General features: G+C 45.2%; 1 protein-coding gene across 1 annotated transcript in view; it reads right to left on the bottom strand.

Annotated features, from left to right (window-relative positions):
• LOC126524387 (fatty acid synthase-like) overlaps positions 1 to 14,011 on the bottom strand; it is a 270,389-nt gene that overhangs the window by 219,685 nt on the left and 36,693 nt on the right. The window contains exon 8 of the mRNA XM_055067059.2: positions 7,278 to 7,467. Within this exon, the coding sequence (XP_054923034.2) occupies positions 7,278 to 7,467 (190 nt within the window). The remainder of the gene's footprint in view (positions 1 to 7,277; positions 7,468 to 14,011) is intronic.

Genomic DNA, 14,011 nt, shown 5'->3' with positions numbered 1-14,011 from the left:
GAAGATGCAAGCAAACATCAGGCACAGATAGTACAGCGATGTAGCAATAGCAGTGTAACAGTAGTGTGACACTACATAAAATGAAGGCCCATACAAGTGAGTACCATTCCCGGTCATCCTACACCTAGAAAAGCTAAACTGAAAGCAGTAAAAGCAGCACTTGCAGTGCGCGCCTGCAGACTACAACTCCCTGCACGCCTGTATGGATTCACTAGAAACTTTCTGGGCCTGCGCATCACAGAAGATTCTAAGGAAAACAAGATTGACACGCGACTTGCAAGCACATGGCAAAAAATTAAATTACGGGATACATAGCCATGCAGATATTCCAGGACACAAGCCGGCTTATGAGCCCGATGTAAGAACTGAAAACTGGGTGAGTTGGTGTGTATTTATTATTAACAAAAGCGTAACAGATACCCATCAGACTAGAACGAAGCGCTCTGTATCTTCACTTCGTTCTTGTTCATTGTATTTCTGTTTCACTATAGTGAATGAATTCATGAGCCTGCACAGAACGATACGCCCACCCAAAGCCCTGATTTCACATCCAAATCTACGTGCGCGCACGCATACACACACTCACACACACATATATGTTGCAAGGGCGCATAGCATGAAGCAGTTTCAACAGGATGACACTAGAGACGGATGAGGGCCAACTTCCAATTCAGGTTCATTGTAAAAATTTGGCGATTTATACAGTTTACCAGAAAAAGAAAGAGAGCTTTGAAGGCTACATAAAAGTTGGTGATTGATTCAAGCAAACATAAATAAAAACGCTACAAAAAGAGAACACAGAAAAATTACAAGTGCTGGAAAAAAATCATTACAATCGCCAATCGGCCATGCCAGCATCTTTCAAGAAACACTTTTCTTATTCCAATAGACAGACTGGCAGCTTGCTTATGCAAGTACGCTCTTTCAGTTCCATGCCATTGGAAAATGATAACTCGAGTTTCTTGCACGGTAGCGGCATGCGCACTTGGTGATCACAATGTTATTTTCCCCTGGATTTGTATATTTATTTGTATTTTCTCTCTTTTCTGTTTTTGAATATGTATGGTTTCATCAAGCAGAAGTGCTTATAAGGCTTTCTTGCTGTACTACTTCCGGGTAACCTTTATAAATATCTGCATTTCCGCAGTAAACCTTCTAATTAAAAGTTAGTATACACACCCTGTTCTTTCGTCACACTGTGTGCTCTTGCAACATTGCCCCAAAAAAAGTTATATAAGGTACACAGAAGCACCATAAGGACCACTAAAGTGACTTGTTGCAGTCTAAAAAAACAAAGGATAGCCTGGCTGCAAACGACACCACAGGAAATATAGCACGAACAAAAAATAATCGACATGATCTAAGAACCATAGGTTTAATGTACACGCCGAGTAATTGCTGGCTGACAAGCAATAAACCGAACATACATAAAAAGGAGGTGCAAAAAATTAATGTGTCTTTCCTGACAGGAAATGCATCCATTTCTGAAGGAGATCATGCTGACAAGATACTCACAGCGTTTTCATATCTACAGCTTCCATAATTTCTCTAGGCAGCAGATCTGCACAGAACGCTGGCCTTTTCCTCTACAATGCACGCTCAGATGTTCAGAGTGCATTGTAGATGAAGAAGATATCATTATGTGGAGATCGGCTGCCTAGAGAAAAAAAACTGGAGGACGCCTAAGCTTTGCCTTCAAGAGTGGAACGCGATAGCGTTATCGCACCCCGTTCGCACCGCCTACTCAAACGCGCTACGCCAGCCAAACGTCGCGATCGGCAGAGATAGCCGGGCCCCGACGCGCCATGAAGGCGGACGCGATCATGGGGCGAGTGGCGCGCCACGTGTCGGGGCAGCGCCGTACATTGCGAGGAGGGGGTCTTCTGTGTTTGCCGCAAGATAGCTCTGCGTGTGCGCAGAGCGCAGAAGAAATGTAGCGGAAATGTACTTCGCTACTCGTGAAACCGCGAATTCTGTAAGTTGCATGGTCATAATTACCGATATACACCGCAGTACAACATTCTACGGCACGTTTTAAGGCAACACCGCATTCGCTAGAGGCGATTTTGTCCTGCTCTGAAGGAACGAACTGGTGGCTGAGTGGTAGCGTCTCACACTCCGGAGACCCTGGTTTGATTCCCACCAGCCCATCTTGCAAGATGTTTTTTTTATTTATGAAGTGCCTTCTAGGATTTATCGCTCACGGCCAACGCCGCTGACGCCGACACCGATGACACCGGCTTTTCTGCGACACGAGCTCCTTAACGCTGTCGCGTTAATATGGAAGCTGTAGACGTAAAGACACTGGGAGAATCTTGTGTCAGCATGGCATCTGTTATATTTTCAGAAATGGATGAGTTCCCTGCTCGGATTTTTATGGGCGCACATCAATTTTTGCTTCTCCTTTTTGTCGAACTTCTATTTATTGTTTTTGATGGACACCCTCTTACACGGTTTTAAAAGATCCATATGCCTGTGTTACCCTGATGACGTAATTGTATTTGCACTGACATTTGAAACGCATCACGACCAACTTTTCGCTATCCTTGCTGTGTTTCGCAACGCCGGCCTGCAACTTCATTCATTCAAGAGCCACTGCGGACGTCAGCAGCTTACAATGCTTGGTTGTGTCGTCGACACTGCACACTGTTGCGTTGGCTGTGCACTGCACAGACAATGTAACATTCGTCTTGTATGCTGATGAAACGAGATTTTATTAGAGGGGAATTTGGAAAAAGAGATAGAAGCAATGGCTAACAAAACGCTGTCTGACCTAGATGCCTGGGCCTCGGTGATTTGTTTAAAAATAAACTCTTCAAAAACACGAGTTATTTTGTATACGCCTAAAGGAAAAACGCTTACAAAGAGGTTAAGTTTATTTCTGGGCTCTCAGCAGTTACAGTTCGTGGATCCTGTTAAAACCCTTGGGGTACATTGCTCAAAGCATCTTGCATGGAATGTACATATTCAGAGCCTCCATTCAAAGACGTCATCTGCCATTGGTGTCCTTGCACGTACGCAATGTATTGTTCCTACAAAGGTGAGTATTATGATCTACAATGCATTAGTATCCTCTCTGTTGCAGTACTGCAGCATAGTGTGATGTACTACTTATGTAACGAATTTGCACAAGCTATATTTGCTGCAGAAAAGAGTGATGCGACATATTGCTGCTGTACATTATGCTTCCTCCAGAAAACTTCTTTTTACAAAGTGCGAATTTCTTTAACTGTTCCGTTTATATAAATATAGGCTGATGTGTTATAAAGCTTTTGTTAAATAGGGTACCAATACCATATTTAATCTTGCTAAGTTAAAAGCAAACACAAGTGTTCCTCCAACCAGGCACAAACAAATGGGGACTGTATCCACCTCTAGGACAACTTATGATGTACACTCATTGTCCTACAAGCTACCTTGCCTTCTAAAAACATTAAACAATGAAGGTTTTGATGCCTCATGTAATTAAAATTGCCTAATTAAACGTTTCGCCCAGTCCATTTGTTTTCAGGAATGCTTCATCCTTTCGTATTTTTGTGTTGCTCTTCTTGCCGATCGTTGCTTTTCACGCTCATGCTATTTCAAGCCTATGCAAATGGATTCTATTGTTTCGAGCTGTGTTATAAAATTTTGTGCTACTCGATATTGTGTAATATTGGCCGAATTATTTGAACTCTTTGTGCATGGCTGACCGTCAAACTGCTGGTTTTCTAACTGTAACCTGGTTGGGACCCCGTAAAGCTGCTCAAGCTTTTACTCCCGTACTACTCCTATCCAAAGGAAATAAAGTTGATTGATTGATTGAATGATTGGTTGATTGGTTGATTGATTGATTGATTGACTCGACTCGACCAGTAATCACCCAGACCCTCGCAAAGTTCGAGCCGTACAAAAGTTCTCTGTTCCGACTTGCACAATGGAAGTTCATAGCTTTCCAAGATTGTGCTCCTACTCCCATCTTTCTGCCAACAATTTTGCGGAATTCGCATGTTCTCTTACAAGCTTACTGAACAACGGCATCTCGTTTTTTGGTGCGCTTCACAGGCTGCCGCCTTCCCTACACTCATCACGTTGCTGACCACACCACCTATCCTGGCTCATTTCGACTGCCGCGCTCCAACAGAAATCTGCAGCAAAGCCAGAGGCTGCGGAATTGGCGCTCTTTTGGTCTAGCATCGGAGTGGGCATGCCCGTGTTACCACCTCTGCCAGCCGTCTCCTTTCCCTAGTCGAACATAAGTACGACATCATGGAACGGGAGTGTCTTGCTCTCGCTTGGGCGGTGGGCAAATTCTGCCCCTACCTACATGGCCCGAATTCCACCGTCACTACCGACCCCCAAGCACTTTTCTGGCTTTCGTCCTTTAATGGGACACTAAAGCGGAACAATAAATCACTTTAGACTAATAAAGCATTGTTTGAGAACCCTGCAGGCAGTCATTTCAAAATAATAGTTTGATTATTAGATGATAAAATGAAGGTCGAAGTAGCAGTATTAGAATTTCGCGCCGAAACCCCGACGTTGGTATGTCAGTGTGACGTGAGGGACTCCAAAGTATGTTTTCCCAATCGGGTCGCGATGGCTGAGTCAAGGTTAGCGAAACTAGTTGTATTTAATATTTGTTTCCTTTAGAACACAATGTAGTGAATCTGTACCACTGTGTAAGTATGGCCTCGAACATGCCATGAAAATCCATGACATGACAGCAACCAGGTGCGGGAACTTCAAGGAGGCGTCGCCACCCGTATTTCGTTCTTGCGCTTTTTCTGGCTTACCAAGCGTCTTATTCTGGTGAGAATGGCGTTTTTAGTGTCGTAGAAAGGTAATTTACTGATGCAGAAGAAATGATTTTCTCTTTAGTGTCATGGATCTTACTAGGTATCTTGGTCGCTGGGCACTGCCGCACCAAGCATACACCTACCCTGTTTGTTTCTTATGTCTGGCCGATTACAGCGGTACAGTGTCTGTTTGTATCGGAATCCCATGGATCCGCCTCATGTCTTCGATGACGTGCCTGCATGTGCGCTCTTGCTCTCCGATTTACGCCACATCCATGATGAATAGCGCCGCGATCTCATCTTACGTGAGCCTATTCAGAAGCTGGATTCCGCAGCGACCCATCCGTCCTTTCGCCTTTTCGTGCTTAAAAATGTAACTATATATCGCCACAACGTCCACCCGGCTGGACCCGAACTGCTACCTGCTGTTACTACGCATATTCGCTTGAATGTTCTCGGCCAGCTTCATGACGCCCCGACCGCTGGTCATCTTGGAGTTTCGCAGACCTACGATCGCGTTTCGGGTCATTTATTGTGACCCGGTTTTTATTGTCCCGTTCATCGCTACCTCGCGGCACGTGAACCGTGTCAACGGCGAAAGAAACTACCTATGCCTCCTGCTGACTTTCTTGAGCTGTTCTTCCGAGTTGGTCTTGACTTCCTAGGTTCTTTCCCTGTCTGTGCTGCTGGCATCAAATGGCTTGCCGTTGCTGCAGATCACATCACCCGATACGCAATTACACGTGCTCTACCTATGAATTGTGCCACGGACGTCGCTGATTTCCAGCTACGTGATGTCACCATACGCCATAGAGTCCCTTGTCGACTCCTCACCGACTGTGTCTAAAGCCTCTCCTGCTTTATCGATGACCTGCTGGTGACCAGCGATGACTTTGGAGCCTACCGTGTCAACAGACGTTGCTTACGAGACTAGCCCGCTGGAGTTTTCCTCTCCCTCCGTATCGTCACCTAGAGACGTTGTTCACGTATCCTGCCTTAAACTTTACTCTTTCCCTACAGCATAGCAAGCACCGTGATGGTGCTTCAGCAGTCAGGGGCGATGTTACAGTAATATTCCTCTAGAAGAGCGTCGATGAAGAAGACGCTATTGGTCTGGTTGCGCATTTGACCACATGGTTCAGGTCTTGCTCTCCTTGCAAATATATTGTAAATACGTTTCACTGTTGTGTCTGCCTCCAAGTGAAAATGACTAAAATATTGACACTAGGATAGGTATAGTGCAGGTACAGATCCCATGTATAGAAACGAATCAGCCAAAGCACAATATACAGGAAACTGTATCTCAGAAGGCCTTTCAATGTAAAAGAACTCAGTTGATGTGAAGTGCCGCAACAGGTAATGTAGTTTCTGAAAGTACAATATGATCAAGGCTTCAGTTATTGTTTGGGAAAGAAGAATACTTAAAGCCACAATGGTGCGTCAAGAGACTCATGTCTATCACTCATGTCTCAGGACGCAATGGCACAGTCTCTCATGTTATGACTATGACACATCGTGTCGTTTTCGAATAATGTATTCAGATGAAAAAGAAAGCAACACCCTCGTGTCTACCTTAAGATATTGTTTTATTAAATGATAGCAAAACTCAGGCCGTAGAGAACGAGTGCATTATTCCAAACAAGGTTCATTTTCAGTCTTTAAAAATGGCAGGATCTTCGATACGTAAGGCGTCTTGTATGTCTTCGTGTCAGCGAGGCGTAAAAAACTAGGAAAATATTTCTTATGAACGAATCAACAAAGTAGCATTAAAAAATCTTGAAACATAACCAAATTGTATACAGCATTCGGTGGCAACGTTTCCTTGGGACAGCACATATCAAGTGGACTCTGACCGAGCATTGCGGAAATCCAGTATTTCAGGGTTCTTTTTGGCACAATTTCGTCAATTCACCGGCATATCACACCATCGCTATGCGAGCTTCCTTTATATATTACAAAAAGGTCAAATTTTCAGCAATCTTTCTGAAATATGGAAAAAGCAGTCACTGTTCCACCTCGGATATACTCTACAGAAATGTTTTGGCCTGTGGACAAATCCAGCTTGTGAAAAGTTGTTGTCGTGCGGCTTGTGAATGGCCAATAATTTTTCGCGAAATACATTGTCCGTTTGTGCTGTAAGATTGAATCCTCGTTTGCGGTAACAGTAGAAGGATAACCGATGCTGTCAAATGTGTGAGTCGGGTGAGTCTTACGATTTCTTGAGGCGATTAGCATTCTTAAAGTACTTCTCCCAGTTTCCATGGTCGGTCGGTTGAGCGCCAGGAAAGATTTTTTTTTGTACGTTGGTGCCTCTTGGTGTCATAGCGTATGCAGTTGGAAGCGCGAGAGACGAACCCGGCTACATACACGTTTCGGCGTCGGCTACACCCTCTGTCACGCAATCGCTGCAATGCTAATCGAATAACGTTGACATTCATCGTGAGGCGGTTCCTGCAGGAATTTATCGGTCTAATGCAATAAAGTACGTTCGCTGCTCACCTACGGCTGCCATGGATCCCTTTGGTAGGTCGCCCAGCTCCACGCAGCGGCCTCGCCAGTAAGCACAGATCACGGTCTGCTCGGCCGTCATGCACCCGTCAGCATAGGCGCACGCGATCTCGCCCAACGAGTGTCCCAAAATGCCGTCGGGCCGAAGACCCATGGCGAGAAGCACATCGACCAGTGCCACCTGTTGGCCAGTAGAGAAGAAAGCGCTGCCATTTTGCTGTGTTCTGGCCGCTGCCAGTTTCAGACAAAAAGAAAGTGGAAGTACAAGGCCCTTAGCTCTTCCGAGCGAACGAAACAAAATATGATAGTGATAGTCGAGTGGGAACCCTCATTCCTCCTACTTGCGTTTACAAGCTTAATCAACAAGACGCTAACTACTTTTGGAATGTGCTGACACTATGTTACGATGTGCGAGGACTGCGCATTCACTAATATTTCCTATAACATATGTCTCGCATTTATTATTTAGCAGGCTATATTGCACAGCCAAAGACCGGCCGTGTGTCCGATAGCCTATGAATGGTCCCAGCACCAAATGCCTGTACACCTTATAAGCTATGTGCAACGTTGCGAGTAGATATGCTGTGCAGCGCGTGCACGAGGTTGCACAAAGTGCTGATACCATTCAGTCCCTTCTCTGTCGTAGGCCTCTCGTGGAACAGCGACTAACAGTTATTCGGAAACTTAAGTGTTGGAGGCCTGCTCAGAGGGGGAAAAAGAGGTTTTTCTGCTCCACTCGCCTTATATTCTGTGATCTATCGTATTCTCTGCGACCTACCTCGTCTTCTTCGCGCTGCTTAAAATTCTACTCAAGATGAACGAACACACCAAAATCACATTTTTGCTACCACGATATTACGAGAAAGTTCTCTTTGATAGCGAAACTTTAGGCATCAAAAACACAAGCAAAAAAAATTAAAAACAGCTTGACGTAGTTTGAGCTCGCGATTAGAGTGCCTAAATTACGTTCCTTTCTAACTTCTCTAACCCATAACTACGGAGCACCTGTCCCCGTTCCATTATTTTGACCCTCCTTTCTTCACTTCGTACTGTGTAACAGTGTGGTACACAAACTATCCGGGTCTCATGCCCAATCACTCATACACCAGCTAAATATAGACAAGCAATGTTAGCTCACAATCTTAAGGAGAACAATGTTTTTCTCTACATGCATGTTCATTTGCTACCCACACCGATGAATATCTCAAATTCATTAAGAATCAACAATCAATGTATTTAAAAGATATTCACAAGTATTTTTCATCTGTGTGGTTTAGTCTTTATGTACTATAAGTGTATATGTAGTATAAGAACACCGGAAACACAGACGACAGCAAGAGCTATAGTAGGAGCATTCCGTGGCACTTTGTTCAACCACACCACGTTACCTGTGTTTTTTTAAGTTGCGGAAGGCTTCTCCAAAAAGAAAAAAAACATTACAGTGCTTATTTAACGGTAAACAGGAAAGACAGCTACTTTAACTCTCCCCAAGCAAGGTAAAAATGTACAGACCACGAAAGGTTTCACGTAACCAGACGCAATCTCCCCACTGCATCTTTACACGAACTATTCAAGCTAATAAGGAGGTAATGATTAGGACTCGGGACCAGCAACGGATACCCCAGCAACCTACGGTTCCCAGATGACATTGTCCAGTTCAGCAACACTAGTGATCATCATCATCATCATCAGCCTGGTGACGCCCACTGCAAGGCAAATGTCTCTCCCGCACTTCTCCAATTACCCTGGTTGTGTACTAATTGTGGTCATGCCGTCCCTGCAAACTAACCTAACTTTCTGCCACCTAACTTTCTGCCGTCCCGTGATCCGCTTTCCTTCACTTGGAATCCAGTCCGTAATCCTTAATGACCATCGGTTATCTTCCCTCCTCATTACATCTCCTGTCCATGGCCATTTCTTTTTCTTGATTTCAACTAAGATGTCATTAACTCGCGTTTGTTTCCTCAACCAATCTGCTCTTTCCTTATCTCTTAACGTTACACCCATCATTCTTCTTTCCATAGCTCGTTGCGTCGTCCTCAATTTAAGTAGAACCCTTTCGTAAGCCTCCAGGTTTCTGCCCCGTAGGTGAGTACTGGTAAGACACAGCTGTTATACACTTTTCTCTTGAAGGATAATGGCAACCTACTGTTCATGATCTGAGAATGTCGGCCAAACGCACCCCAGCCCATTTTTATTCTCCTGATTATTTCAGTCTCATGATGCGTATCCGCGGTCCCTACCCGCCCTAAGTAGATGTATTCCCTTACCACTTCCAGTGCCTCCCTACCTATCATAAACTGCTGTTCTCTACCGAGACTGTTAAACATTATTTTACTTTTCTGGAGATTAATTTTTAGACCCACTCTTCTGCTTTCCCACTCCAGATCAGTGAGCATGCATAGCAATTGGTCCCCGGAGTTACTAAGCAAGGCAATATCATCAGCGAATCGCAAGTTACTAAGGTATTCTTCATTAAATCTTATCCCAAATTTTTCCCAATCCATGTTTCTGAATACCTCCTGTAAACACGGTGTGAATAGCATTGGAGAGATCGTATCTCCCCGCCTGACTCCTTTCTTTATTGGGGTTTTGTTACTTTCTTTATGGAAGACTACGTTGGCTGTGGAGCCGCTATAGATATCTTGCAGTATATTTACATACGCCTCGGCTACACCCTGAATTCGTGATGCATCCATGACTGCTGACGTTTCGACTGAATCAAACGCTTTCTCGTAATCAATGAAAGCTATATATAACGGTTGTTTATATTCTGATTATTTCTCTATCACCTTATTGATAGTGTGAATATACTCTATTGTTGAATCGCCTTTACGGAATCCTGCCTGGTCCTTTGGTTGGCAGAAGTGTAAGGTGTTCCTGATTCTATTTGCGATTACCTTAGTAAATACTTTACAGGCAACGGACAGTAAGCTGATCGGTCTACAATTTTTGAAGTCTTTAGCGTCCCCTTTCTTATGGATTAGGATTATATTAGCGTTTTTCCAAGATTCTGGTACGCTCGAGGTCATGAAGGCATTGCGTATACAGGGTGGCCAGTTTTTCTAGAACAATCTGCTCATCATCCTTCAACAAATCTGCTGTTACCTGATCCTCCCCAGCTGCCGTCCCCCTTTGCATAGCTCCCAAGGCTTTCTTTACTACTTCCGGTGTTACTTGCAGGATTTCAAATTCCTCTCGACTATTCTCTCTTCCAATATCGTCGTTGGTGCCACTGGTACTCTGTAAATATCTATAGAACTCCTCAGCCACTTGAACGATCTCAACCATATTAGTAATTATATTGCCGGCTTTTTCTCTTAACATATAGATCTGATTCTTGCCAATTTCTAGTTTTTTCTACACTGCTTTTTGGCTTCCTCCTTTCCTGACAGCATGTTCAATTCTATCCATATTATACTTCCTTATGTCAGCTGTCTTACGCTTGTTGATTAACTTCGAAAGGTCTGCCAGTTCTCTTGTAGCTGTAGGGTTAGATGCTTTCGTACATTGGCGTTTCATGACTTGATCTTTCGTCTCCTGCGATAGTTTACTGATATTCTGTATAACGAAGTTACCACCGACTTCTTTTGCACCCTCCTTAATGATGCCCGTAAGATTGTTGTTCATTGTTTCAACACTAAGGTCCTCTTCCTGAGTTAGAGCCGAATACCTGTTCTGTAGCTTGATCAGGAATTCCTCTATTCTCCCTCTTACCACTAACTCATTGATCGGCTTCTTATGTACCAGTTTCTTCCGTTCCCTCCTCAAGTCTAGGCTAATTAGATTTCTTACCATCCTATGGTCCCTGCAGCGCACCTTGTCAATCACGTCCACGTCTTGTATAATGCCAGGGTCAGCGCAGAGTTTAAGGTCTATTTCATTTCTAGTCTCGTTATTCGGGCTCCTCCACGTCCACTTTCGGCTATCGCGCTTGCGGAATAAGGTATTCATTATCCGCATATTATTCTGTTCTGCAAAGTCTACTAATAACTCTCCCCTGTTATTCGTAGTGCCTATGCCACATTTCCCCACGGAATGGAGCTGAGCAGAAGAGGCACTCCTCAGGGGTGAGTCATCTCACCGCTCCTCTTTAACATCGCAATGGTCGACCTCTCAATGTACCTAGGCAAAGTCCAGGGCATCGGTCACACGATCTACGCAGACGACATCACTGTCTGGTGCGCGGGTGACAGTGACGGACAAGTCGAAGCCGCTCTCCAGGAAGCTGTCGACACTACAGAGCGCTTTCTAACCGACAAGGGACTCCGGTGCTCCCCAAAGAAATCGGAGCTCCTTCTCTACAGCCCAACTAGAAAGGGCCGTAAGCCACAGAACTGTAAAACCCTCACTGAAATTGACATTAATCTCTACATCAAGTGCGGAGATCCCATTCCCAAATTTGCGTCCATTCGAATCTTGGGAATGACACTCGAAGGGGCGGGCACGAATAGCATCACCGTTCACAAACTAGCAAAGAATACGGATAGCGTCATCTGTCTAATCAGGCGCGTAGCTAACAGAAGGAGAGGCCTGAGCGAAGTGAATCTGATAAGGCTAGCCCACGCTTTCGTGTTAGCGTCATCTGTCTAATCAGGCGCGTAGCTAACAGGAGAGGCCTGAGCGAAGTGAATCTGATAAGGCTAACCCACGCTTTCGTGTTATGGCATGTTACGTACGTAGGGGCCATGCACGTCTGGAAGAGGGCCGAGCGAGACAAGCTAAATGCCATAATCAGGAACGGGATCAAGAGCGCGCTCGCACTACCAAACTACACACGCGCCGACCGACTCCTGTAGTTGGGTATTCATAATACCCTGGAAGAAATTGCAGAATCACAAGAAAGGGCACAGATTCTCAGGTTCTCCGGCACCAGGGCGGGCAGACGACTCCTAACTGAGATGGGCGTCCCCCCGGCCACTGTCGAAGACGCCTACCAGGGCCTTCCGAAAGAGCAGAAAGATAACATCATCATATCACCCGCCCCGCGCAATATGCATCCCCAGCGCAACGTCGATATAAGGAAGGCCAGAGCGGTGGCGCTCCTAAGCCGCGCAACAGAACTCCCTGGCAGCAGCTGCTTCGTTGACGCGGCTCAGTATGGCAACAGCAATAATTTCACGGTAGTGTAAATCAACCACAGGGGTTCTACCGCTAACGCCGCTTCGGTACGAAGCACGTCGTCGCGTGCGGCCGAGCAAGTGGCCATTGCCTTGGCCCTCCTGGACGACAAACATGCCAATATCTTCAACGACTTCAGGGCAGCCATCCGCGCCTTCAGCGTTGGCGCCGTGTGTAAGGAAGCCTGTCGCATCCTCGACGGCAAAAGCAACGTCACCCACACTCTCACGTGGTTCCCCGCTCATATGGGATCCACCATGGGAGGCCCCACAAACCTCAACGAGCCGGCCCACTCCAAGGTGCGAGGTCTCGCTTTCCGCTACCATGGAAAACTCCAACGCCGGCCCCCTGTGGTGGAGAACAGAGATCAACCGACCACATACGATGAAATCGCGCAGCCCTTTTATCTCGGCAGGAGAGACTGCCATTCCTCACAAGAAGTTAAATAGAGCGCAGGCATTGACCCTCAGATTATTGCAAACAAGCTCATATCCCAGCCCGGCTTTATTCCACAAAATTTATTACGACACCTATGCCACTAGTCCTTGCAGGCACGGCAATGACATCGCTAGCGTAGACCATATGCTGTGGCGTTGCCGCTCGTTATGATGCACAGAACAAATAAATGAGGACAAGTGGCTCTCCGCAATCAAGAGCCCCGATGCCGGGGCGCAACTATAGGCTGTCCAGAGGGCCCACGATGCGGCGGTCGGGCATGGCCTGACTGTCCCAACGTGGGAGTGGCCCGCAGCGCGCTGAGTCGCGTACCTCAGGACTTTCATTAAAGTTTTGCATCCATCCATCCATAAAGAAAGAACATGAAACTTTCATTAATTATATAAGCTTTCATTTTTGTTGAGTAATTTTGCGAAGGCGTTCATCGTATTTTTCAGCACGATGCTGTACACGGAATACCGTTGGTGCACATTTCGAGGACGGTGACCATGGTGATGCTGCTGACACGTCTAGGTTAATTTATAACTGTCTTGAATTACTAAAACCTTATATCCTTGAAATTGAAATGCTGAAAATTAAGTTAGTGGAATCAAACTAATTATTAAATATCCAGTATGAGAGTATTTGGTTTTGTACTTTACTGCAATAACTTATTATAAAGTTTGTGTTGTCCGCCTAGGGAAATGACGCGTCGTTGAAGTAGTGCACTATTTACTTGAATTTTAGGATGTTCTACTAGCATACCACACTCTTGGTGGCATCATAGCTCGTAGTAGCATTTATAAAGCAATAGCTTTGGCTTTCACTGAATGTTCCATGTAAGATATACGTGCTCTAAAAGAACGACTTGACCTCATCTATTGCCGTTTTGTAGATATGCTCCAACGTGGGCTCTTCAGAAGAAATGTTCGCTAAATGCGCACCCGTATGATGACTTCGTCTGACCTCACAGCCTTATGCAAAGCTTGCAGCACTAAATATTTCGTTTTTCAAATCACGGCGGAAGACCTCGTCTTGTCTGTATGGAAGCAATTCCTGTCAGCACTTAGGTTGCGATTTTGATATTGCGGTATTGCGGTATCGATTGCGATATTAGAATAAAGAACTAAATGGCAGTTAAATTACCCTATTTTGTAAATTTAGGACAA

This window comes from Dermacentor andersoni, chromosome 3 (assembly GCF_023375885.2).
Source record: "Dermacentor andersoni chromosome 3, qqDerAnde1_hic_scaffold, whole genome shotgun sequence".
Classification (NCBI taxonomy): domain Eukaryota; kingdom Metazoa; phylum Arthropoda; class Arachnida; order Ixodida; family Ixodidae; genus Dermacentor; species Dermacentor andersoni.
This window is presented reverse-complemented; position numbering and strand designations above follow the sequence as displayed.